Source organism: Archocentrus centrarchus, chromosome 10 (assembly GCF_007364275.1).
Source record: "Archocentrus centrarchus isolate MPI-CPG fArcCen1 chromosome 10, fArcCen1, whole genome shotgun sequence".
Taxonomy (NCBI): domain Eukaryota; kingdom Metazoa; phylum Chordata; class Actinopteri; order Cichliformes; family Cichlidae; genus Archocentrus; species Archocentrus centrarchus.
Genome location: NC_044355.1, coordinates 25,888,223 through 25,915,380, shown reverse-complemented (window position 1 = coordinate 25,915,380; position 27,158 = coordinate 25,888,223). Strand labels below are relative to the sequence as shown.

Sequence of the window (27,158 nt, the reverse complement as noted above, 5' to 3'; positions counted from 1 at the left end):
GAAAGAAGGATATGTGAAGCAGCAAAACTGGATCTGAGTCATCACTTTGTCTGCCAACACGACAATGACGTATATAAAGAACAAACTCCAGAAGACCAAAGTGAACGTTATTGACTGGTCTGCACAAAGCCCTGACTTGAATCCTGTGAAAAATCTGTGGGGTGGACTGAAGACCAAGGTCCACGCCAGACCATCAAAACTGGAGGAGCTTGAGAGATTCACCAAAGAAGAATGGGCTGGGATTGCTCAGGAGACGTGTGTGAGACATCCAGCTACAGAGCTGATTTACAAACATCATTTTCAGTGATACATTACTTAAAAAAAAAGGCAAACATTTTAAATTACATAAGACAGCATTAACTGAACTCGGTGTAAGAAGAATCATTTAAAATTAAGTCAATTTAAAAGAAAGACTGCTAATCGCTATCAAATTAAACACACAGATGAGAGTGTAAAAGTTGTAAAACAGCTTCTACCCTGTGCAGTCTTTCTCCCTGTAGCTTAGTTTTGGCATTTTGTTAATTGGAACATCAAATATCAGCACAAAATTCTCAACCCACATTCAGACCCCCTGAGCAAAGAAGCAGTGGCAGAGATGCATCTCACAAGCATGGTGCAGCATCTATGCTTATGTATGAATTTGAGTACTGAAATAAATGAATCTCAAAGGTAAGACTAGTGGCTTTACTAGGAGTAAAGAAATACCTTAAGTGACATGACTGGTGAATGCACTCACCAGCCACTTTGTTAGGTACACCTGTTTTTAACAGCTTTTTAACTCAGCCAAAAACATGGCAGCAACTTAATGCATTCAGGCATGTAGACATGGTTGAGGTGACCTCCTGAAGTTCACAGTGAGCATCAGAATGGGAAAGAAAGGTTGTTTAAGTAACTACTTTTAGTGCCAGATGGCCTGGTCTGAGTATTTCAGAAACTGGCCAGACTGCTTTGAGCTGATAGGAAGGCAACAGTAACTGAAATAAAGACCAAGGTCTGCAGAGGAGCATCTCTAAAAGCATAACACATTGAACCTTGAAGCTGCAGCAGCAGAAGACCACACTGGGTAAAGACTGAGAAACTGAGCTACAATTCACACGGACTCACAGAAGATTGGAGAAATGCCTAATTTGCTGAGTCTTAATTTCTCCTGCCACATTCAGATGGTAGGGTCGAAATTTGGCGTAAACGACATGAAAGCATGTCCATCCATCCTGCCTTACATGTATATCAACAGTTCAGGCTGCTGCTGGTGTAATAGTGACCCCTTAGTACCAACTGAACATTGTTCAAATGCCACAGCCTGCATTTTTGCTGATGAGTCCATCTCTTTATGACCACATCTTCTGATGGCTGCTTCCAGCAGGATGACGTACCATGTCACAAAGCTCAAATCATCTCAAACTGGTGTCTTAAACATGACAGTGAGTTCACTGTACTCAGATGGCCTTCATAATGACCAGATCTCAATCAAATAGAGAAGATTTGGGATGAGGTGCAATGGGAGTTTCACATCATGAATGTGCAGCTAACAAATCTGCAGCAACCATGTGATTCTATGATATCAATATGGACCAAAATCTCTGAGGAATCTTTCCAGCAACGTGCTGAATGCTACTAAGAATTAAGGTAGTTCTGAAGGCAAGAAGTGGTCCAAGCTGGTAGTAAGGTCTATTTACACTAGAGAGTTAACTAAGCAACTGGTTGTCTAACAGCAACAAACGGCTTCTACAAAGTGCAATGAGCATTTCATTTTATCTGTGGACAGGGTTGTAGAGCTAGCTACCTTGCTAACTGTGAACTAGCATTCTTGCTAGGCTGACTATTAATAGGGCAGCACATTGATACATTTTATATATCTGGATTATCAACTCTTGTCTCAAACCTGTAAATCATTCCTCTTTTGTGGAGTATTTTATAATACAATGGACAAGGATGAAAAATCGTTGACCAAGCATTGTAGCTATAGAATAAGAAAGTTAAAGTATTATAAGGTCCTTCTGTTTTGGTCTCTCTAGTAGTACAGAAGTCATTACTAATAAGGTTTGCTATTGAAAAAAAAATCATACATTCATAACCTTTTAGTACATTCTCATTCAAGTAATATTAGAGGAGCTGGTGTTCTACACCTCTGGGCTCTGCATTCAAGCTTCAGAAGATTTCAACCTCGATGGGAGACTATCGCCAGCCTTATAAAAAAAGCTCAAGTGAGCGGTATGAGGAGCGGTAAATCCATATAGGAAGTAAGACACTGGTGTAATAAACTGAGTAGAGGACTCGTTCCTCAAAGAGAGTTCAAATTATGTGTTGAAGCCAAAAGCCATTGACTTATATGAATGCATATGAGGCAGGTGTAAATGCCTGTGCTCGCTGGAATTATTTAGAACAGAATGAGAAGAGTTATTTTTAAATTCTGACTTTTTTTTTTTCATCTTTATTAAATTTCTGCCTACTGCAGCTTTAAGATTACCATGTTTTGAGCAGGGATTTTTTTTTTTCTAAAACTCGTGATTTTTTACTCCTGAAACATGGTTTGGTCCAATGAAATCAATGATTTAAAAAAAATACTATACAGGTCTTCTTCCAGGAGTGGTGTTGGTGATTACCTTAAAACAAAGTCTTTACATCTAAATAGTCTCATTTATTTTCTCCTGTAATGTAACTCATCAGATGTGAGTGTGCTGACATTGCGATAAGTAATGCAATTAGTTGACGAGTTAAACAGGTTAAGCAGTAGCATGCAGTTTGACACAAGTTCAAATGTAAAAACACCTTTTCAAACACTGTCACTCCTGCTGCTGCCAGGGAACATTAAGCTACATACTGCATGTAGAAATGGGAACCTATTATAGCCTTCCCCTCAGGACTGCCTCGGGCGGACAAACTCTCACGCAAGCCACAAATACACAGATGCACATGCACATATTCCTGAATGCTGGATCCCGTGAAAAGGTGAAAACAAAATATTTTATTTTTCATATTTGGAATTCATAATTTCTCAAGCACCTAAGCCTAATGTTAGTTTGATCGAGTCTTATTGTTGTCAGTTAACTGTCACTAAACTAATAATATTCCTATCCACATAAAATTAGAATTTCCAATCATTATCATATGACTTATACTCCTCTGCTTCTGATACTATTAGGAAACTGTGCCATGTTAGTGAGTCAGAGATGCATTTGGGATCCCAGCACAGAGCAATAATTTCATAAATCATGTCACATTGCACTATATATCCTACACAGACATGAGGAAGGTAAACAAGCACACATGCCAGCACACACATGCTGGAGCGTGCACACACGTGATTGAGAGGGAGATGGAGAGAGATTGTAAAGCCAGCTGTGCAGCAGGAAGCGCTGCCAAGTGGAGGGCAGAACCAGTGAGCTGAAGGCAGATGATAAGATGACAGATGAACTGAGCCCAGATGGCCCTCACATCTTCACTTCACAGTCCCATAATACTGTTATAATTGTGCATATTTTCACTCCCTTTTTCTGTTATTTTAAAAACCTGTAGTTACCTGTTCAGCATGATCCATTTTCCTTCACACTCTGTTACATCGTGTCTCTGCTGGCAGCAGTTTATCTGAGTGGTGGCCTGCCTGGCTCAAAGCCATCCACTCTATTGTCTAAAGAGGCTGATCAATTCAGTTTTACAGCAGAGGCAATTGGAACATGAAAAAACAATATCTGCAGCTGCCTATTGTCTCTTGATTGTCCTCCTTGTGTTCAATTCTTGCTGGTTAATTAATGGTGACAGGGTCCAAAGTCCACAGCACAGTGTAATGGTGATGGACCCTGGAGGAGTTAAAGATGCAGTTGGAGAAGAAAACAATACCGCCTTTCTGAAAATCAGTGTATGAGGAAAAAGATGGTATAAATACCACTATATATAATTAAAGTATATAATTAGCCATATACATAATTACCTATAATTACCCATAATTGAGGTACAGGCAGTAAAGATAGGAACAGTAAATACCACTGAAATGATTACAGTAATGAATTACATTATTTACAATTCACTAGAAAAGTCAGTAGGGTCCATAATAAACTTAGTAAGGAAATTTGTGTTTGGTCAGTTATAGTCAGCTGTTAGTGGTATTATAACAAAGTGGAAGCAATTGGGAACAACAGCAACTCAGCCATGAAGTGGTAGGCCACGTAAATTCACAGCAGATACTGAGGAGCATAGTGTGCAGAGGTCACCAATTTTCTTCAAATTCAATCTCTACAGATCTCCAGACTTCATGTGGCCTTCAGATCAGCTCAAGAACAGTGCGTAGAGAGCTTCATGGCCAAGCAGCTATATCCAAACCTTACATCACCGAGTCCAATGCAAAGCGTTGGATGCAGTGGTGTAAAGCACGCTGCCACTGGACTCTAGATCAGTGGAAACATGTTCTATGTAGTAATGAATCGCACTTCTCCATCTGACAGAACACTTTGGGATTAATTAGAGTGGAGACTGTTAGCCAGGCCTTCTCAACCAACATCAGTGTCTGACCTCACAAATGTGCTTCTGGAAGAATGGTCAGAAATTCCCATAAACACTCCTAAACCTTGTGGAAAGCCTTCCCAGAAGAGTTGAAGCTGTTATAGCTGCAAAGGGTGGGCTGACAACATATTAAACCACATGGATTAAGAATGGGTGGTCACTCAAGTTCATCTGTGTGTGAAGGCAGACGAGTGAATACGTTTGGCAATATAGTGTACCTAAATACGTATTTTAACTAAAGTATTGTTAACTTAAGCACAAATTGATCTGAATAGTAATCTTAAATCTATTTGTAACATGTTGAAAGCTACTTCAAGTCAAACTATGAGTCAGTACTGCACAGCTACATAATTCATCATCTTCATCATTCAAGTTGTAGTAAGAGAGTGGGAAAGGTTTATAGGAGTGTGAGAAGGGTTTATAAAGCCTTAAAAATAACTAAATAATAAAATAAATACATAATATAACGCCGCTACTTCGCGGATCTTCACATACTCTCTGGAACGTAACCCCCGCGATAGGTGAGGGATCACTGTAATATAAAATTAATCAGATCTACTGTAGCTAAAATATGCTTAAATTCTAGGAAAAGACAATAACTGCAGTTAAAAAAAAAAGACTCACAATGTTCCCATGCTCTAAAATGCTCAGACATTTTACATGCACTGACTCAGAAAACCACAAGCGGTTGCCTGTGTAAACAGCTGTCATTTTGACCCCCTTTGAAACCACTGTTGTGTTTTTCCAGTCAGGTCAGACCCAGAAACACATCGTCATCATCAAACTAAAAGACCAACATGATCTGTAGCTTGCTGTAACACAGTACCAGTGCTGAGGAGGACAGTGAGACAGATTCGCAAGCTCCGGAAAAAGTTACTTAGAATTTGTGTGTTTCAAGGTCAAAATGAACTTAACGTTACATTTCAAGCAGCAAAGTGCTTCAGGAGCCAAAGCTTTAAACATTTTTTTACTAAGGCCATGCTCTTTTTACTGATAACATGACTGACCCGACCTATATACATATTTTCTGCATGTCTCTTTGATATAATAAAAAAAAAAAAAAAACAGAAATTACTTACACCCTGTTCTCCCCCTTGACCCTGTTGATAGTTCCAACCATGAATACTTGGTCGAGTCACTATTTAAAAGGCTGCAGCCCTTTAAATGTGTGGGTGTCATGTGGATCTTGTGAGGCCCACTGGACATATCAAGCCAACGGATCATTTTGTCAAGGCTGTAAGGCTTTCATTTCCCCTGTTGTGCTTGTGATTTTATCACACAAATAAACAGACAGCAAAGCTTCTGCTGGAGCCTGAAGATCTGACAAAGGCTATTTTGTAAGTCTTATCTGTGTTACTTATGCAACGTTGACACAGGCATACACAAAAAAAAAAAAAAAAGAATGAAGCCTCTGTGCCCTAAATGAGCAAACAGGTTTGATTCTTATGATATTAAAAAAAAAGGACAGAAACACTAATTGGAAACACTGAAGAGGAAATTATCTTTAGGATAGTTTTTATATAGGAAACGTATGCTCTGTCAGGCCTTTATGTACAGCAGTATAATATACTGTACCCTGAGGTGAGTTATTATAAATACATGACTGAGGTAATATGGGAAACAGGATATCAATAATAGGGAGTTAATCTCCAGCTTGCTCACAGAAAACTGACATATGTTTTACCATTTCTAACTGACAACAAGGGGAATATGTTTGGAAAAAGTAGTAACTCGATGTCCATCAAGTCATCCGATCAGACGTACTAATGCACTCCTGGATGAAGTTTCTATGTCTTAACTTGAGCTAAACATCTGAGACATGTACACGAAACGTCCACTTAAAAGCTGCTCCGTCAGTCTGCACCAGCTGGCGCCGCATTTTAATTTGGCAACGACAACGGCATTAATTTATTTCTGACGGCTTGATGGCTGATTCCTGAGGAGAGAGGAGGAAAGCAAGCCAGATGTAATGCTTTCACACGCATACTCATCTCCTTTCATCTCATCCCTCCAACACATACTGTTTATGTTGCCAGAATAAAATAGGCTAGAGAGCACTCAACTGAAAATCCCATTGAGAGTAAAAGACACTCGCGCCTTCCTTTAACTTCACTCGGCACTCTTTAAACAAAAGAGACAAACACATCAGAGTGGGGAACATAAACTCGTCTCAGGCAGTTTTTCTCTTTTGACAAATGACAGGCTGAAATAAAACACTGTAAAAAAAAGGCGGCCATCAGATGCATTAAATGCCCTTTACACCATTTTGTCCACTATGCACAGTTTCTTTTGTGTAAAAGAGACATTTCCTCTTGTATACTTCCAATAACAACACAAAAAAAGAATTAAAAAATAAACCACCCAGGCACACTTAAATTATTCTGCAGGGGGAGCCCACACTCCTAGAAATCTTTACTTTCCAGCACTAATGACAACAAGAGCAGCCGGCTTCGATGCAGCGGATGCTCAGCTGATGTTTGTTCTCACCTTGATTTCTTGCCAGATGTCTGATCGACACTGTGGGCTAGCTGCTCACCGAGGAGAGTGAGTCGTTTCCCAGAGTCAGAAAGTAGACACTCATTAAATAATAAGGTGCTTTATGTGAAAGCAACCTCCTATTTTCATGGAGCAAAAACACAGCAGGTAGACAGATAGTGATTGTACTCCTGTTGAAATGAGCTGCTTTTGACTAAAAACTACTACCTGCCATTGAGGATACACAGGTCATGTCCACTGCAATATTTTTAAATTTTGCGCATAATATAATATTAGGGGTAAAAGACATGCATGAATGATAACAACTTAATAATTTCCTTGGAAGGTTCCTGAAAATATCTATTTCAACTGGACGTAATTACTGTGAAAACAGACCCAAACCTCTAAGTGCAATACTTGTAGAAAATGTAAAGCAGCCAAGTAGGAAAAAGCAGGAAAGATTTTGTTTTTGGCACTCTCATGTTCAGAGATACAGTTCATCAGGGCATTAGGTGGCATCCTGATGCAGCACTGATTCAAGCCTCATTTTAGCCTCTTTTGTCCACTCTGAAAGTTTTCCATTTGTTAGATGAAGAAAGAGTAGCATACTGTAGTTGTGCCACAGTCTGGGTCTTTTGGATTTGAATCAATAATATTAATGAGCCTCCCCTGCGACAGAGATGTGCCGCTGACTCACACACACTTGGTTCTCTTTAGTTACACATCAAAAGCTCATTAAAGGCAATAAGGGACATAAAAAGTAGGCTTAGACTGAAGTCCAGGTTATGTCTGCTGTCATCATCTGTCTGGCATCTCTACCTCAGTCTTCCAGTAATCTGTGCATAAACAGGCTGTTCACTATAAAAGCTGAAACCATGTTTGACAATGCTGATTCAAGGAATGCCAGATCTCAGTTAATGTTAACATCATTTGTCAGATTACATTCCAGATTATATTTGCTTATCAGGCATCTTAGAGACACAGCACTTACTAGTCCAACATAAACAGATAGTATGCTTTAATTAGTGATATTGGGCCAACCTGTATAAAACCCAAAATTAGATAATTTAAAAAATAATAATAATTGGAGCAGCAACAAGAGTTTTCATGGTAATTGACTTTTTTACAATTAATTCTTCTAACTGAATTGACAGCGAATAGTAAAAAGCACTGTCACAAATCTTCTCATAGGTAATATCTTCAAATGTCTCTTTTTGTCAAACCCGAATTATAAAATCCAAGAACTAGTGTTAAATTGTGTGGCAAAGAAAACCTTCAAATCCTCATATTTAAGAAGTTAGAAACAGAAATTATTTGTCATCTTTGCTTCTGTCAGTTGACAAATGAGATGATTTTTAATCACGGACTGAATGAGTAATGCAAACATGAAAACTGTAGCAGTGTGACAAAAGCACTGTAATCATAGCCTGGAAACATTAAGTCTTATATCAGCATTATAGATGTAAAAATGACATTGTAGGACAACAGCGGTCAGTGGTGACAGAAAAATTGATTGTCTCTGAAATCTGAACATACTGACAACAGCATGAACTATAGGGAACGCTTAATGATTAATGATCTTTTTTATTTTTAAAGATTTAAAATATTTGATTTTTGTTCTACTTTAATCTGTCAAGTTTTTCATGAACACTCACAGAATTATCACCCTCTGAACTCTGCAATCCCCCCAGAGGCTTGCAGCGATGAGGCGAATAAAAAATTTTGAATGTCAGTGAAATTCAGCAACTTGTAGTGATGTCAGGTGTAATAACTGTTGGTAACACAAACTGGCTGAGTGCCAAGTTAATGAAGAAAACAAGCAACTGAAGTGACTGCCAGGAGGAATGAAGAAATCTAGTGTGGTAAATACACTATATTGCCAAAAGTATTTGCTCATCTGCCTTCACACACATAGGAACTTGAGTGGCATCCCATTCTTGATCAGTTTCAACTCTTCTGAGAAGGCTTTCCATAAGGTTGTGGCCGTGCCACTGGCTAACTGTGGCAATAGCGATCCATTCGGGTAGCTAACAGTGGAAATTCAACATTATCTTTTTTGCAATTGCGATGTTACTTTTTTTGTAGCTAGAAGGGATGGATGGATGGAAGCATGGATGGAGTGATGGATGGATGGATGGATGGATGGATGGATGGATTGCTAACTTTTCAGCTAATGCAAGTTAGCCTGGTTAGCAAGGTACATTCATAAATTGTGCAAGTGCAGTATAGAGAAACACATATTGGACTAGAAGTAATGGACTAGAATTTCACTCACCAAAACTGAAGCACAGTAGCTTCAGATCAACTGAAGCTACTTGGATGGTTTGTACTACACAGCAAACAACAACATTAGTCAGATAATTCATTTAAAAAAAATGCCCCAAAGGCAGAAACACGGTAAAAAGGTCAGGTTTATTATGCCAAAGTAATAAATGAGGCCTAGCTGACTTTAGCTGCCTGTGTTGGGACTCCTGTCAATCAATGTGGCATTGACCCTAACTCAATGGGGAAAACTGTCCATAGAGGCCTAAACCAATTTTTAGACCAGCCCGTAAACATCTTTTTGATGCTCTTAAGTTAGAAATTTTAACACAAGACTATCGGATTGACTCCCCTTTGGAGCCAACCTCAAGTCGCACCTACAGTGCTGCCTTCAGTGTCAGGATTATTTTTCAGCTCCGGAGGTTGCCCCTTGACCCAAATATTTTGGCCACAAGTTGGTGGAGACCAACAATAGTGATAAAAGATATAATATTATTGGACTTAAATGAATCAAATAAGTAGAACTATGACTCAAAATTCACAGATGAATGCTCTTTCTTTTTGCTAAATGTGTTGCACATATTCACTGTATAAGCTTTTAAGGTGACAGCATGGCAGTTTGTTTATAGTGTCTCCAGGTGCCTACCAGGGGTTAACAGAAGATGAATTAATACAGCAAATTGTTACCTGAAAGCATTTGGCCTCATCAATAAATTTCCCCCAGGCGTAGGAAAGGTTATCAAATGACATTTAAGCAGCACTGGCATTAAGCAGTATATATATTACCATCACAGTACATGTGAGAAAAGAACTGAATGTAGAGAAGAATAATTGGAATCATATCCCTGATACATTTCCTGTGTTACTGTGATGCTGATTCACCAGCCAAGCTCCAGCAAAGAAAACCAAAACATGTACTCCTAGTTTTCTTGGGTTTGTTAAAAATAGTCTCTGAGGCTGCCTTAATATGTCTTCCAAACACACAACTGGCAGAGATTGCATGATGTAGGGTGTGCATAGGGTAACACACATACACACACAAACATGTATACAAGGGGTTTAACGCAGTGCTTTGCCAATATTGTTTCAACTGGTATGCTAATAGAGCAAAGTGAGGGGAAAATTTAATTGAAACTGAAAGAGAGGGACGGGGAGACAGAGAAAAGATGAGTAATGATAGAAGAAAAACAGGACAGAGACTGCATTCATACAGTATCTGTCACTGTGTGTGTGTGTGTGTGTGTGTGTGTGTGTGTGTGTGTGTGTGTGTGTGTGTGTGTGTGTGTGTGTGTGTGTGTGTGTGTGTGTGTGTGTGTGTGTGTGTGTGTTGCCTGAGGAACAGTTGATGGATTTGCTGCTTGACTGCTCACACAGATTGGTGCCTGCTGTGATGGCAGCCTTGAACTGAAATTACGTGCACACTCTCACATGCACAAAGGGAACTACACATAATTGCAATTTCTGTGTGTGCGCGAGAGCGTTTGTGTGTATTCTTAAGTTGGGACGAGCGGGTGTGTTGCCTCCAGGAGGCCATTTAAAGCTCTGTGGAAGGATGGATGAACACAAGGCCAGCTGAAGCACCAGAGAAGATGAGACAATTGAACAGGTTCAAAATGCTGTGTTTATGCATTTATTAGTAGCTGTTTTACTTTACCCACTGACAGGTGCTTAATATTTTGCAAATCAATTATAAAGTGGTCGACTCCTTTGATTTTTTTTTTTTTTTAAAGAGCTGAAATGTTTTAAAATATGAAGCGAAGAGAAAAACGGATTAAGTTACACATCCTGAAGGGAGATCTGCTTTCAGAGCTTTGCTTTGCATTTACTTTGGTGATAGGTCTTGTTAACCCCTCCTTGATGACACAAATGAGGAGTGCATATATTGTGTGGTCTTGAAAGTTGTGAAGGCTGGTGCTTTGTTCCCATGGCTGTGCAAAATAGGGACATATACAAGCACGAGGAAGAAAGAAAGTATTCAAATACACCACCTGTGAATTCCCTGAATAACAATAGATCCAAAGTAAAAGTGAGATGCTGTGTTATGAAACGATAGAAGGCTTACACAAAAGAAGCTTTGCCTGAGATTCATTACTTCCCCTTTTCCATCATGATGTGTGATGTTTTATTATTGTTCAAAATAAACACATTAATAAGACAGTTATAGTCTGTTTTTTATTGTCTATATTATAGTATATATTGGTGTTAACATGTAATTGTAGATTGTATATTACTCTGTGTCTTTACTGTGTAGTTGAATTTTGAAGGTGTCTATGTGTGCATGCATGTGTGGAGGTGTGTGTCTATATGCAAAGGCATATGTAAAATGAGAAAAGAAAAAAGTTACTGTTTATGAGTGTTTGAGTGAGAGAAAAAAACAGACAAATAAATTGAGATGAAATTAGTTACACTACTGTAGAGGAGGAAAAAAGAAAGAAAACAAGACAGACAACAATCCAAGACCCTTCGTACTGATAAGAAAGATTGCTTTACACTGCATCACCCTAGCAGTTTGGAGTAATAGTCATTCATTTACCAATATGTGTGTGGAAAAAAAAAAAGAAGTGTGTATCCAAAATTACTGTCAGATTTATGAAACATGCACACCATCAGATTTTGTTCTTACTGACATACATATGTAGTAAATGAAAATATTCTCAACCAATGGGCTTGTGCAGTCTGCATACTGTCTGCATACTGACACACGCCCATTTCTCTATATAAGCAAACAGGCTTACCTTCAGGTGAAGCAGAGAAAGCAATGATGATGATGCTGCAAGAGAAGCCTGCACTGCTAAGAAAGCAGGAGAAAGTACAGCTGAAGAAACTGAAACAATTGTGACCAAAGAGGAAGCCAGAAAAGGCACAGTTTTCCAATAAATGTCCTGGTTCATGATGAGGACGACTGTTTAAACACCAGCTCTAACTGAACCAGGACATCCATCCATCCATCCATCCATTTTCTTCCGCTTATCCGGGGCCGGGTCGCGGGGGCAGAAGCCTAAGCAGAGAAGCCCAAGCTTCCCTCTCCCCAGCCACCTCCTCCAGCTCATCCGGAGGGACCCCAAGGCGTTCCCAGGCCAGCCGAGATACATAATCTCTCCAGCGTGTCCTGGGTCTACCACGGGGCCTCTTCCCGGTGGGACATGCCCGGAACACCTCACCCAGGAGGCGGCCAGGAGGCATCCTAATCAGATGCCCGAGCCACCTCAACTGGCTCCTTTCGATGTGGAGGAGCAGCGGCTCTACTCTGAGCCCCTCCCGCATGGCCGCACTCCTCACCTTATCTCTAAGGGAGAGGCCAGCCACCCTTCGAAGGAAACTCATTTCTGCCGCTTGTATTCGCGATCTTATTCTTTCGGTCACTACCCAAAGCTCGTGACCATAGGTGAGGGTAGGAACGTAGATCGACCGGTAAATCGAGAGACTCGCTTTTACGCTAAGCTCCCTCTTCACCACGACGGACCGGTGCAGCGTCCGCATCACTGCAGAAGCAGCCCCGATCCGCCTGTCGATCTCCCGTTCCCTTCGCCCATCACTCGTGAACAAGACCCCGAGATACTTAAACTCCTCCACTTGAGGCAAGAACTCGTTCCTGAGCCGGAGATGGCACTCCACCCTTTTCCGGCTGAGGACCATGGCCTCAGACTTAGAGGTGCTGATTCTCATGCCAGCCGCTTCACACTCGGCTGCGAACCGTTCCACTGCGAGCTGGAGGCCCCTCCCTGATGAAGCCAACAGAACCGCATCATCTGCAAAAAGCAGAGATGAGACTCTGAGGCCACCAAGGAAGAAGCCTTCCGCCACCTGGCTACGCCTAGAAATTCTGTCCATAAAAATTATGAACAGAATCGGTGACAAAGGGCAGCCCTGACGGAGTCCAACACCCACAGGAAACAAATCCGACTTATTACCGGCTATACGGACCAAGCTCTCTCCTGAACCAGGACATTTATTGGTCAATTCGAGGATCAAACACCTGTTGTGAATTTTGCCGTTAAGCTCTTCATTAGAGAACAGCAACTTGTGCAAAAAGTTCTGAAACATTTAACAGTTGGACATGTGCCTTCAAAAGCTTAGAGAAGGTCACATTAAGTTCACCTGTAAAGGTTTGAATGCATTTTAGGCTGGTCCTGAAATTTCACCCAAAAGACAAATATCCCTAACTTTTTATGGGTAGTGTATTTTGTAATTAATACTATTAGGCATGAAAATCTTCAAAAACTTATCAAACCATTCACATTTTCTGCTGCTTTGCCAAAACTGCTGGTATTTTTGTTTGTTTGTTTACATTCAGGGTTAATGTTGTTAAGGGGTGTTATTTAACCCAAACTACAATCTTTTCATAAACCCAACCATCAAAAACCAAAATGGAAGTGTGAATGAAACCAATCAGCCAATTAAAAAAAAAAAGTCAGTCTTCAACATGCATGTGATTCAAGGAAGTGATGGGGTGACCAAAGACCATAGAAAGTCGGTGACATTCAGCAACTTTAAGTGACGATTGCCAAAATAACCACTGAAGTGTGCAAATTAAACTTTTCTCATCTTTGAGTTGAGAATACAGCTGATTGACATATTAAAAGGTCACTTAGGCAACTGAACCCTGGAATGTCAATTATCTATCAGCCGCTGGTGACAAAGCAATGGGCAACAAGCGAATTGCTTCCTGTGTGGACTCCCTTTTATTCCCTAGAAACTTCCAAATACGGATATTCCTGTATAAGTGTTACTGTATCTTTCAGTAACCAGAATTGCTACAGCAGGTGTGTCACCTGCATGGTCACCAAAGGACACCTGACAGAACACCACAATCTGACTTGGACTTATAAACAAAGCATAAACATTTGCATTTAGAGGGAAATTGCATTTTTCTTCCTATTTATTTTGCATGGATCTCCATCACACATGTGCCTTCAGTATATAAATAATGGTTTTCTAGCAGCCTACTTACCACTTTATTGGAACAACCATCCCTGCTCACAGCTCATCTCATTGAAACCAGACTGACAGGGAGCTACAGTCTTGACACTAAAGCCAGAGAAGCACTACAAACAAGAGAGAAAGTCACGACCCAGCAGGTACTTGAAACAACCCTGACACTGATTGAGACTAACTGGCAGGATGAGTCAGTAAACACTGTAGGGCTTCATCCAGCAGCAGTGAACAAAACCTGTTTGCTCCCACACATGTCATGCACATTTCTAAGTTAAAGTATATTTACATAAGAAGGGCACCTCTAATACATTTTTAATGTGCTTGTTCAAATTCGAGTCCAGTTAGGGCTAATTTACTTCCTGAAGTTGAGTTTTGAAAGTTAGATTTAAACAGATGGAAGGATTTGGGTTCATTCCAGTAGAAAGGTGACTTTGGTGATGGAGTTCTCTAGGCTGTACAAAATTTTTAATCAATAACAGACATAACTGACTTGAGCTGGAGAATATGAAGTCAGTCCAGAAAGTTAAAATCTTGCCCCCCCCCCTCTTCCCCCCTATATAGTGGATGTCATGTTATTTGGATGGGGAAAAATTTGCATTTTGGGGGTTTAAGAAAGAGGACATATAGATGTTTATGGCATAATTGATAAAAAATGATTTCCTGTCCTAAAATTATGGAAGATTGAAGATGAAGTAGAACATCTACATAAAGACCCATCCACTGTTCAGAGTTTGCAATCTGAATTCCTTCTCTTATGTTTCTGACAGACAGTGCTGACAGGTGGACCATTTAAAAAACAATCAAAAAGCAAGGGAGAGAGTGGACATCCGTGTCTAGTCCCGCAAAGTGTGAAACTTGGTGCTGAAACTTTTTGGTGTAACCTCATTAGCGGTGACAGTGTCCGTCGCTGTGCTTTCTCAGCATCTAGAGAAACTGATTTTGTTTTGTTCCACTGTGACATGTTGATTCTCCCTTCCCATCTTCCCCCCATTCTGTCTGTCTTTCTTTTTTAGTGGTGCATCAGGGAGCAGCAGTGAATCAGAAAGCAGCTCAGAGTCTGACACCGACGAGTCTGAGAGCAGCTCCAGTGACAGCGAGTATAATCAGGCCTCCCGCACAAACACTCCAGAGGTAGGATGACAACTGGGTGTGCGTATGTGTGTTTGTGTGTATTTATGCATATTTCCTAGTAACTGTGTGCACACAGTGGGTAACAACTGAGTAAACAGACTAATTTTTTGTTGGGAGAAAATACTAACCACTGTTAAAATCTTGAAAATAATATGAATGAGTCAATATTATATTTACTAATTTGTTTAATGTATTGTGAAAAAAAATTAAACGATTAGCTGGTACATGAGTCATGAAAGGCTTTGCTTTCTGTAACATAGATGGTAATGTGCAAAAGTCTTGAGTCACCCCTAATTTCTTTATGTTTTACTAGGAAAATGGGGAAAAGGTGCAGCAATTTATTGAAATGTGCAATTGTACATGGAAATACAACATATAAGGCAACAACACAGCTTATACAATTCTAATGGGCTTGAAAGTAAATATCTGGTAGGACCACCTTTATGCTTCAACGCAACCTGAACTCTCTGAGGCAGCTTTCTTGTCATTTCTTCACTAACAGTTCTCCAGGCTTCTTGAAGGACATTCAGAGCTCTTCTTTGGATGTTGGCTGCCTTTTGTTCTGTTCTCTGTCAACATGATCCCACACTGCTTCAGTGATGTTGAAGTTTGGGCTCTGGGGAGACCAATCCATGACTGATAGTCTTCTATTGTGCATTTTTTGCTACATTGTGTTTGGGATCAGTGTCATGTTGAAAAATGAAGCTGCTACAATCACACTTTCTAGATGGCATTAAACGTTAGGTCAAACTCTGAATGTAGTTTGATCCACTGTTATGAACGTGGAATTACGTGGAATGTAGATGGTACGTTTCTACGTTCCTACTTCCATAATTTTGATGAGCTCTTCAACACCACTGGCTGAAGCAGCACCCAAACAGACCATCCACTGTGTTTTACAGACAGACCTGTTGCCTCTGATTTTCAGTCCAGTTCTTGTGTAATTTGGCATACCTCAGGCTTTTCTCCCTCTTTCCCTTCCTTAGGAATAGCTTCTTGACAGCAAGCCTTCTCTTTGGGAATCACCCTGTTGGTTTAAAAATACAATTTTATGTCTGTCAAACTGTGTTATCTTTGGCATGTTTTTAGATTCAACTAAAGAACTGGGAACAGATTATTTATTTTTTGACAGGCTGCTAGTAACAAAATGCCTAAAGATACAATTTAAAACTGGTTCTTTGTTAAGTTGTCTGTTATGTGTAGACGCAACACTGGTTAGGTGCCTTTTTTATGCTTGATTGAATCATAGGTCAGTGTTAAGTGGATTAACAATCAAAAAGTGGTCAGGTACAAGTCTGGCTCCTTGAAAGCAAAATAAAAAGAAATGAAGGGTAGCACAAGACTTTTGCACAAGAATGTAGTTTCATTCAACAACAGCTCACCAATAACAAATACTGGGGCCATGAATGTCTCCAGCTTTGACAATGTCTCCAATTTTATTTAGATTTTGTAAAGAGACAGAACCCCTTTCACTTCTCCCTGATTCACAGCTACCCACTTTAGTGTGAATCTGACTGTACATTAAATGCTCTCTTCCCACACTCTCTCTGCAGTGCTCTGAAAGTCATAAAACTCCAACTGCAGAAAAAACAAATTGTGACATTATTTATCACATTATTTTAATGGCTCAACACCGCCTGGTTTTATAAGCTTGTGCCATCAAACACACACAAAAAAAAATTCTACAGCACAAACAGAATAAATAGTTTCGTTTTTTCCTCCTCTAGCCCGAGCCTCCTTCAACTAACAAGTGGCAGTTGGACAGCTGGTTGAATAAGGTCCAAGCTCAAACCAAACCCCTGGTTCCCCCACAACAAGAACATCATGGCACAGGTTAGTAGATATGGAAGGTTAAAGCCATTCTGTCAACGAGTAACCACATGGTGTGCTAGATAGCCTAGATAAACACATTTTGGTTTGGTTACAAATACCTATTCTAGTCAAATGGTCCACTGCTTAGGCTCCATCACCCAGGGTCCAGAGACATTCTCTCCAGGCAATGAAGCACCAGGAGTGGGTACGGCTGCCAAAACCAAGCCCTGTGGATCGAACAGTACCCCTGTTCCAGCTGCACCTACAGTTGAGCACAAGGACACAAGAGCAGCTTTCTGGTAGGTTTCTTTAGAATATTGCTAAAGTTACTTTTCAGATAACATTGCTGAATGAAAGAATGAATGAAACACTGATCGTAAGTTGCAGAATCAAAAATGTGTCTTAACCATGTATAAAAATATGTTTCGTTTTCTTCAGCCCAGGCAGAGAGAAGGCAAAGGCCAAGCTGAGCCAGAAGGCCTCAGGGGAGGGCCAGAGGTCAAAGATGAGGCTGTCGCTGGGCCTGTTGTCCGGGCCTGAGGTCACAACCCCAAGGAGGAACACCACAGGGAAGAAACAGCCCAGACGGACAGAGAGGTCAAACAGCGTGGAGGATAATCAGAACCAGACATGGAACAGAGCAAATCAGCACAGGTAAGAAAGAAGGAAACTGACAGCTCCTTTGCATTTTGGATAAAGGAGCTGAATTTAGAAGTATGAGCTGCTTCGATTTTATTTCTAAGATAGTGAACATTTTGTTCACTATCTTAGTCATTGCTTGTTGTTTAGTAATTGCTGTTGTCATTATACACTCGTAAAAATATAACCTTGCAATCAGTGTTTCTAAGATAGACAAGAATAAAGGCAACTACAATGCTGCAAATGCTTAGTCATGCTTATCTAACAGTGTGTCCTAATTGGGAGACTCCCATTATTAAACTTTTATGTCCTGTATACACTATATTGCCAAACATATTCACTCATCTGCCTTCACACACATATGAACTTGAGTGACCACCCATTCTTAATCCATATGGTTTAATATGATGTCAGCCCACCCTTTGCAGCTATAACAGCTTCAACTCTCCTGGGAAGGCATTCCACAAGGTTTAGGAGTGTTTATGGGAATTTTTGACCAGAAGCACATTTGTGAGGTCAGACACTGATGTTGGATGAGAAGGCCTGGCTCACAGTCTCCGCTCTAATTCATCCCAAAGTGTTCTGTCAGGTTGAGGTCAGGACTCTGTGCAGGCCAGTCAAGTTCTTCCACACCGACCTCACTCATCCATGTCTTTATGGACCTGTTTTGTGCGCTGGTGTGCAGTCATGTTGGAACAGGAAGTGACCATCCCCAAACTGTTCCCACAAAGTTGAGAGCATCAAATAGTCCAAAATGTCTTGGTGTGCTGACGAATTAAGAGTTCCTTTCACTGGAACTAAGGGGCTGAGCCCAACTCCTGAAAAACACCCCCACACCATAATCCCCCACTCCACCAAACTTTACACTTGGGACAATGCAGTCAGACAGGTACCGTTCTCCTGGCAATTACCAAACCCAGACTCATCCATCAGATTGCCAGATGAACAAGTGCGATTCATCACACAAGGCCACATGAAGTTTTGGAGGTCTGTAGACATTGACTGCAGCAAATTGGTGACCTCTGTGCACTGTGCGCCCACTTTGTCATTTTACGTGGTCTACCCCTTTATGGCTGAGTTGCTGTCGTTCCCAATCACTTCCACTTAATCCCACTAACAGCTGACTGTGGAATATTTAGTAGAGAGGAAATTTCGCGACTGGACTTGTTGCACAGGTGGCGTCCTGTCACAGTACCACGCTGGAAATCACTGAGCTCCTGAGAGCGACCCATTCTTTCACAAATGTAGAAGCAGTCTGCATGCCTACAGTAGGTGCTTGGTTTATACACCTGTGGCCATGGAAGTGATTGGAACACCTGAATTCAATGATTTGGATGGGTGAGTGAATGCAATATAGTGTATGTACAGTAGGTACTTACTTGTGTAAATTTCAGTAGGGTTCTTTTACTTCCAGTCTAAACCAGTTAACAGCAATTGTTGGCTATAGAGTTGGCTTTTGCCACAAGTTCACTCATTCTCTGGCTCTGTATTTATATCATATATGGCTTTAATATTTGTTAGAGTTCATATGTTGTAATATAGTGTAAGAAGATGTAATTTTTCTAAGTCAAAGTGAGGGTCTAAAAATCTAATGGTCCATTTTCTTCCTCTTATCCAAATCAGGGTAAACATATATTGATTAAAATTGAACATCACAAAATTCTTAATTTCCCCTCCTGACTGAATGCCTCAGAGAGCCAGTTATCTACAAAACAATTACTTTGCAAAAACTGTCTTAAGAAGAAGTTTTGGCTTTTTCCTCAGTTTCATGAATTTTCTTACATTCTTGCACAACTCACACACTCTCTGCTCTGATTTTATCCTAATGTGGCATCATCAGTGTGGCATCATCTACATCAAAATAAAATACTGCATGAGCGGGAAGACTTTAATGATTGATGTGTTGACATAATAATTATAATGCTGCAGTGAAAAATCCAAGCGTGCCTTTTGGGTTTATACTGCAAAGTGCCACGATGTACAAGGACAGGGCTTGTGTGCATCTGACAATAATGATAGCTCTTTTAATCAATAAAATTGAGCAGGATATTTTCATCTTAACCATCTCTGTAAAGCAGTGTGTAAAGAAGACAATGGTACACATTCATCATTTCAACTTAAGCCTGATGCTATGAGGAACAAAACAAACAGAGCCTATTTTCTGACTTGTAACTGACACAGTGCTTGTTATTGGCAAAACTATTACAATTACTGTTAGGAACCTTACTACCCCGTTTAACACTGCCAGTGGATCACTGAGCTGTTTGGCAGCTGGCCACTGAAGACTGTCACTCCCTCTGAGTTGAAAAGTGCTCAGATTGAGTGGAAACCATGTCAAACTCCGTGCGCAGCGTGACGTTAGCCTAATTAGGAAAAAAAAAACATTGATTCTTTTTCTTCTTTTCTGTATTTTCCTCTCTCTCACTCACCTCTTCCCTTCCTTCTTTCCATTTTAAGCTTCCTACATCCAAACAAGTTTGACTGAATGCACGCTGTTTTCAATTATTTCATGCTGTCATGTTTTTTTTTCATTTGAACACACATTCACCCCCCTGGAGCTAGCCATGGCAAACATCATCTTCTACTGTTTGTCAACACATATCTTGTAGCTTGGGCTTCACTGCCTTGCTCAAGGGTGAATCTAATTCCAATAGTGAGGTTTCCTCTTATTGTGTTTTCTCCTACTAGCCCTGCAGCGAGGGACAAGGACCTGTTGCCTCCCCCTACCCTGGAGCATCAGAACCCCCCGAGGCCGCGAAGTAAACCTCCCAGTGGGAAAACAGCTCCAAGGAAAGAACCTCGCAGTGCTACCAACTCAAACAATAACACAGCCACTCCACCAGCAGTGCTACAGCAAACCCCACTGCCAGTACCTGCTGTCAGTGTGAACCAGGTTAGTTTTAGGGGTTGGATATGTGTGTATGTGTGTGTACTGCAGGAAGGTTGCAAACATGTGGAATACAGCTCACCAACAAGTCTGGCACATGTATCAGACTGTGCCATATACTTATCACTTTATGCAACTAAACAGTGTGCAAATGTACCGACTCATATGGTTCCTCCCTAGAATAGAAAGAAGGTTTCTGTTTGTAATCCCTTCTAGTCTGAGTTAAACTGACCAATTCCCTCTGAAGAAGCTTTGATTACATGCAGGTAAAACAGTCAGTGCGGAGATGCAATCTCAAAACAATCTTTTATCATCTGACAGTGATTTAGCTTTTTATTAGTTGGCTTTTAAAAATTAATCTGCATTTGTAAACAGTGACCTAAACCTGGTCACAGCAGTAAGTCTTAGCCTGGAATCCACTAACTGTACTGAAAAAATATTGGCTGTTGTCCCCTGAGGCTGACAGCAGATTAACCCAGAGGCTTCTGGAAGTAGACCAGTAAAAGTGGATGAACATACACAGCTATTGTAAGCTTAGTGATGAAAAAGGAAAATTGGGTTTTTACAAGTAAATAAATGTAATGCTACATATTTATATTAAAACAGCAAAAGATCAACAGTTCATACGCTTATTGGCCACTTTGTTAAGTGCACCTGTTCAACTGGTCATTAATGCAGATGTCTAATTTGTCAGTCACTTGGCAGCATGTAGGTATGTAGACATGGTCAAGACAACCTGCTGAAGTTCAAACTGAGCATCAGAATGAGGCGTGGTTGTTGATGCCAGACGGGCTGGTCTGAATGTTTCAGAAACTGCTGATCTGCTGGGATTTTCTCCCACAGCCATCTCTGAGGTTTACAGAAAGTGGTCTGAAAAAGAGAAAATACCCACTGAGCAGCAGTCCCCTGGGTGAAAATGCCTCATTGATTCCAGAGGTCAGAGGAGGATGCTCAGACTGCTTTGAGCTGATAGGAAAACAACAGTTACTAAAATACCCAAACATTACAACCAAGGTATGCAGAAGAGCATCTCTGAACACACAACATGTTGAATCTTGAAGCAGATGGGCTCCAGCAGCAGAAGACCGCACCGGGTGCCACTACTGTCAGCTAAGAACGGGAAACTGAGGCTACAATTTGCACAGGCTCACCAAAATTGGACAACAGGAAATATTAAAAATGTTAGTCTCAATTTTTTCTGCCACATTCAAATGATAGGGTCAAAATTTTGTGTAAACAACATGAAAACGTGGATCCATCCTGCCATATATCAACAGTTCAGGCTGTTCCTGGTGGTGTAATGGTGTGGGGGATATTTTCTTGGTACACTTTGGACCCCTTAGTACCAGCTGAGCATCATTTAAACACCACAGCCTACCTGAGTATTGTTGTGACCTTGTCCGTCCCGTTATGGCCATGTTCTGACGGCTGCTTCCAGCAGGATAATGCACCATCTCATAAAGCTCAAATCATCTCAAACTGGTTTCTTGAACATGACAGTAGGTTCACTGTACTCGGGTGGCCTCTAAAGTCACCAGATCTCAGTCTAATAGAGCACCAGCTAACAAATCTGAAGTAATTGTGTGATGCTGTCATGTCATCATGGACCAAAATCTCTGAGGAAAGTTTCCAGCATCTTGTTGAATTTATGCCATGAAGAATTAAGGCAGTTCTGAGTGCAAAAGGGGGTCCGATCCAGTACTTGCAAGGTGTACTTAATGAAGTAGCAGAAGTTCAAAAACAGGAGTTAAATGGTTAAACAGAAATATAATTTCAGGGTGCTAAATGTTGGCCTCATGTGGCTTTAACAATGATGCAAAGATTGTAAAGTAATATACACTGATGCTCTTTAAAGAACAAAGCATGTCAACATTTGTTCCCCTTTTTTTTTCAGGATTCTGATGTTTTGATTTTTGTTGATCTCTGTGACACTGCTGCCTCACGTCATTACTTGTTTTGCTTTGAGATCAAATGTCCTCTCCATTGTTGCGCTGTCAGTTAGTGGAAATGATTCTTGTAAAGCTCATCCGCCGGCAAATTAACAACTAACACACTAACAGCTGTCACTGATGTTACAACGAGGTTACAAAAGGAAAACTGCAGTAACCAGCAAACCGCAGCTCATCTGTCACAGCCCACAGAGAAGACTTAGCAAAGTGACCCGGCACCACGACATGCCCGACTCTGACAACTGCCACCTCTTCATTAGCAGTCTGAGCTTCAAGCACCCCGACAGCCTTTCAGAGCTCCAAACTTTAATTCATTCACACAGTACTTAGAATGAATGCATTTGATTAATAATTTAATGCCTACTTATCAGCATGCTCTGCTTTTCTTTTTTCAACAATGATTGACTTCAGGAAAACAAAATAAAAAAATCGGAATATCTTTTCACATATTCCCGCTGCAAGATTTTACCTGCTGTGTATCAGCGTAAAGAGGCCCTAATGTGCTTATTTTCAAAATAATCCTCTTTTATTTTATATTAAGTCTTAGTAAATCCCTTCAATACAGGAATCCTCTCTGTAAGATACCTTTCTTCTGATTGGCTGCCCCTTACAAACAGGGTGAGGGGTGGCGCTGCTGTGCTCACAGCCATAGCTGTGTGCCTGAGAGGCCCATATTAGGGTCATCCTGTTTCATTCACATTGTACAGAGTAGAAAACCCCAAAACTGAGCAGTTTGAGTAGGCTGAAGCCTGAGAGTGTGGCTCTCTTCTGAGCTCATTATTTGAAATTTTGGCCATGTTAATTTGAGCATCCACCACTGTAACATTATATATGATAGAAAATATAGAAAAGCATAATAGGTCCACTTTAAAGGCACATCAAAGCTCGAGCTGTGAGACAGAATCACACTGAGTGATGGTGTAACGGTTTTGAGATTAAATCCAGCGGGCTGTCGTACTTCATACGCTATTTTATGGTCTACATATAGAGGTGCCTCTCCTGTCAAGTGTACACAGCTGAAAATTTCCCTGTTTTACAACTAGATATAACCTTTCTTAAATTACCTGAAAATCAAGATGAGTGCTAACATCTGCAACCTGTGCTATAAGTGCTGTCAGAACATTTCATCCTCTGCCAGCTTTAGTTGCACAGAGCAGCTGGCAAGACAGCTAATGTCAACAGAGAGAGGAGGTGAACCATCCAGAAAACAGGCCAGAGGACTTTTGCTCAAGAAAGGAAAAGCTTTTGCCAGCACAGTAAATAAGCTCTGTGCAAGGGACAGTTTCCCCCTTTCTTCTTTTTCAGCAAAACACTACATGGCATTTACTGAGAATGGATTTTGCAGATGGCAACATGCATTGGAACGTTTCCAAAGGGCTGCGTCTGCCAAGCGAGTGGGTTTATGCTGAAGACTGGGAACATTAGTGGTGTTTTCTTCACTGCGTCTGCCTCTGTAGTTGCTTCCTCATGTTGCTGTTGCACACACAGTGCTGCTCCTCACTCGCCTTTGTTTCGGTTGAGGATAATTGATCAGTACATGTCTAAAATTAAGCATTCAACATCAGAGGGTCAGTTTTGATTGGGAACGAGACAAGGCCGGGGGATGCAGGTGTAGCTACGCAGCACTAAAAATGAAAATGAACTGAGGGGTTTGTGGCTGCTTCTGCCAGCTGGCACACATTATTCACACAAGAAGAAAGAAGAAGATTTGTCAGAAAGTTAAACTGATGATACACAAACAGCTAGAAGGGGATTTTTTTTCCCTGTTTGTTAGATAAAATCAAAAGCACCAAACCATCAATCAGTCCTTCTAATGACTACTGCCTATAAGGCCAAAGCCCATAAACTCAAACTGCAACCACTGCTATCCAAAACCCCCAAAACATTAAATAGGTTGGCATTTCTGCTGCTGTAACCAGAACATAAAATATCCCCCAACAAATTTACCATTTTTAACCTATTTGAGTGACGTTTGGTTGAAACTATGGTGCCCTGCAGTGCTGCTTCAGCCATAAACTACAGGTGCTGGTCATAAAATTAGAATATCATGAAGAAGTTGATGTATTTCAGTAATTCTATTCAAAAAGTGAAACTTGTATATTATTTTTATTCATTACACACAGACTGATATATTTCAAATGTTTATTTCTTTTAATTTTGATGATTATAACTGACAACTAATGAAAACCCCAAATTCAGTGTCTCAGAAAATTTGAATATTGTGAAAAGGTTCAATATTGAAGACGCCTGGTGCCACACTCTAATCAGCTAATTAACTCAAAACACCTGCAAAGGCCTTTAAATGGTCTCTCAGTCTAGTTCTGTAGGCTACACAATCATGGGGAAGACTGCTGACTTGACAGTTGTCCAAAAGACGACCTTTGACACCTTGTACAAGGCAGGCAAGACACAAAAGGTCATTGCTAAAGAGGCTGGCTGTTCAGAGCTCTGTGTCCAAGCACATTAATAGAGCGGTGAAGGGAAGGAAAAGATGTGGTAGAAAAAAGTGTACAAGCAATAGGGATAACCGCACCCTGGAGAGGACTGTGGAACAAACATATTCAAAAATGTGGGGGGAGATTCACAGAGAGTGGACTGCAGCTGGAGTCAGTGCTTCAAGAACCACCACACACAGACGTATGCAGACATGGGTTTCAGCTGTCACAGTCCTCGTGTCAAGCCACTCTTGAGCAAGAGACGGCGTCAGAAGCGTCTCGCCTGGGCTAAAGACAAAAAGGACTGGACTGCTGCTGAGTGCTCCAAAGTTATGTCCTCTGATCAAAGTCAATTTTGCATTTCCTTTGGAAATCAAGGTCCCAGAGTCTGGAGGAAGCGAGGAGAGGCACAGAATCCACGTTGCTTGAGGTCCAGTGTAAAGTTTCCACAGTCAGTGGTGGTTTGGGGTGCCATGTCATCTGCTGGTGTTGGTCCACTGTGTTTTCTGAGGTCCAAGTTCAACTCAGGAAGTTTTAGAGCACTTCATGCTTCCTGCTGCTGACCAACTTTATGGAGATCCAGATTTCATTTTCCAACAGGACTTGGCAGCTGCACACAGTGCCAAAGCTACCAGTACCTGCTTTAAGGACCATGGTATCCCTGTTCTTGATTGGCCAGCAAACTCACCTGACCTTAACCCCATAGAAAATCTATGGGCTATTGTGAAGAGGAAGATGTGATACGCCAGATCCAACAATTCAGAAGAGCTGAAGGCCACTATCAGAGCATCCTGGGCTCTCATAACACCTGAGCAGTGCCACATACTGATCGACTCCATGCCACGCCGCATTGCTGCAGTAATTCAGGCAAAAGGAGCCTCAACTAAGTACTGAGTGCTGTACATGCTCATACTTTTCATGTTCATACTTTTCAGTTGGCCAACATTTCTAAAAATCCTTTTTTTTATTGGTCTTAAGTAATATTCTAACTTTCTGAGATACTGAATTTGGGGTTTTCATAGTTGTCAGTTATAATCATCAAAATTAAAAGAAATTAACATTTGAAATATATCAGTCTGTGTGTAGTGAATGAATATTATATACAAGTTTCACTTTTTGAATGGAATCACTGAAATAAATCAACCTTTTCATGATATTCTAATTTTATGACCTGTATATGTGTGTGACTTGTTTACAAAGATTTTTTTCGGTGGGAGAAATAAACCGGACTTGAGGCTGAAATCCACAGAGTAAAGAGGTTATCGCATCTTTGGACTTTGATACATCTGTAAAAATATAGAATATTGCGTATTCTTTCAAATACATAATCAAGAAAAATATTTCAGGTAAGAAAAGGGGATAAAAACTGCAATGATAAGTTATTCTGCCCTTTCAAATAGTTTCCATTTTCAAAGGTAGACAGCATACACAGTGTAAGCTAATGGATTTCTGAATGTATTAAATGAGTTTATTAAAGTATCACAATTTTGTAAAGCTACAAAAAAAAAAAAACCTTTTGATAGCACAAAAAACATCAGAATCTAACACGACCGTGTCACCGTGTACGGTACAAAATCCTGAGTCACTCAGTAAACATCAAATAACATAAAATTAAATAACTAAAATTAAATTTCACCAAACTGAAGTTTCACTGATACTCAGAGTCCACAAGGTAATGATGAGAAAGAGGAGCATCTTCTGAAGACAATGTGGAGGAGCTTTGAATCTAATATCCAGCAGAGGGTGAGTTGTAGGAAAAAACACAGTATAAAACATGGACACGGTCTCCAGAACAGAAAAACAAAGCCAATGCAGAAGGACCGAAAACCTTTGCTCTACTTGAAAGCTGCTAGATGATGATTGAAAATTGGCTTATTGGCTAACAAGTTGTCAGTCACGAGTCTTTAGCCAACAAGTGTGTGCGGTTTCACAGTCAGACCAACCCTCCTCGTCAGGTCGTCAGATTCCTTTAGTGGACTCTCAACAATCTATTATATGATCACAAAGTTCTGGGAATCAAAAGCTTTACCCGATTTAAATTTGGCTGATGTTCAAGATCGTCTTCTTTGGTACCTCCAGACCGCTTTACGTGCATCGCTCCCTTTGCACAAGTGCCTCACCGTGAGTGCGGGATCT

At 40.6% G+C, this 27,158-nt stretch overlaps 1 protein-coding gene across 1 annotated transcript in view; it reads left to right on the top strand.

Moving 5' to 3' along the window:
* aff2 (AF4/FMR2 family, member 2) overlaps positions 1 to 27,158 on the top strand; it is a 195,372-nt gene that overhangs the window by 140,495 nt on the left and 27,719 nt on the right. The window contains exons 11-15 of the mRNA XM_030738522.1: positions 15,183 to 15,300; positions 17,028 to 17,133; positions 17,261 to 17,411; positions 17,551 to 17,766; positions 20,440 to 20,644. Of these exons, the coding sequence (XP_030594382.1) occupies positions 15,183 to 15,300; positions 17,028 to 17,133; positions 17,261 to 17,411; positions 17,551 to 17,766; positions 20,440 to 20,644 (796 nt within the window). The remainder of the gene's footprint in view (positions 1 to 15,182; positions 15,301 to 17,027; positions 17,134 to 17,260; positions 17,412 to 17,550; positions 17,767 to 20,439; positions 20,645 to 27,158) is intronic.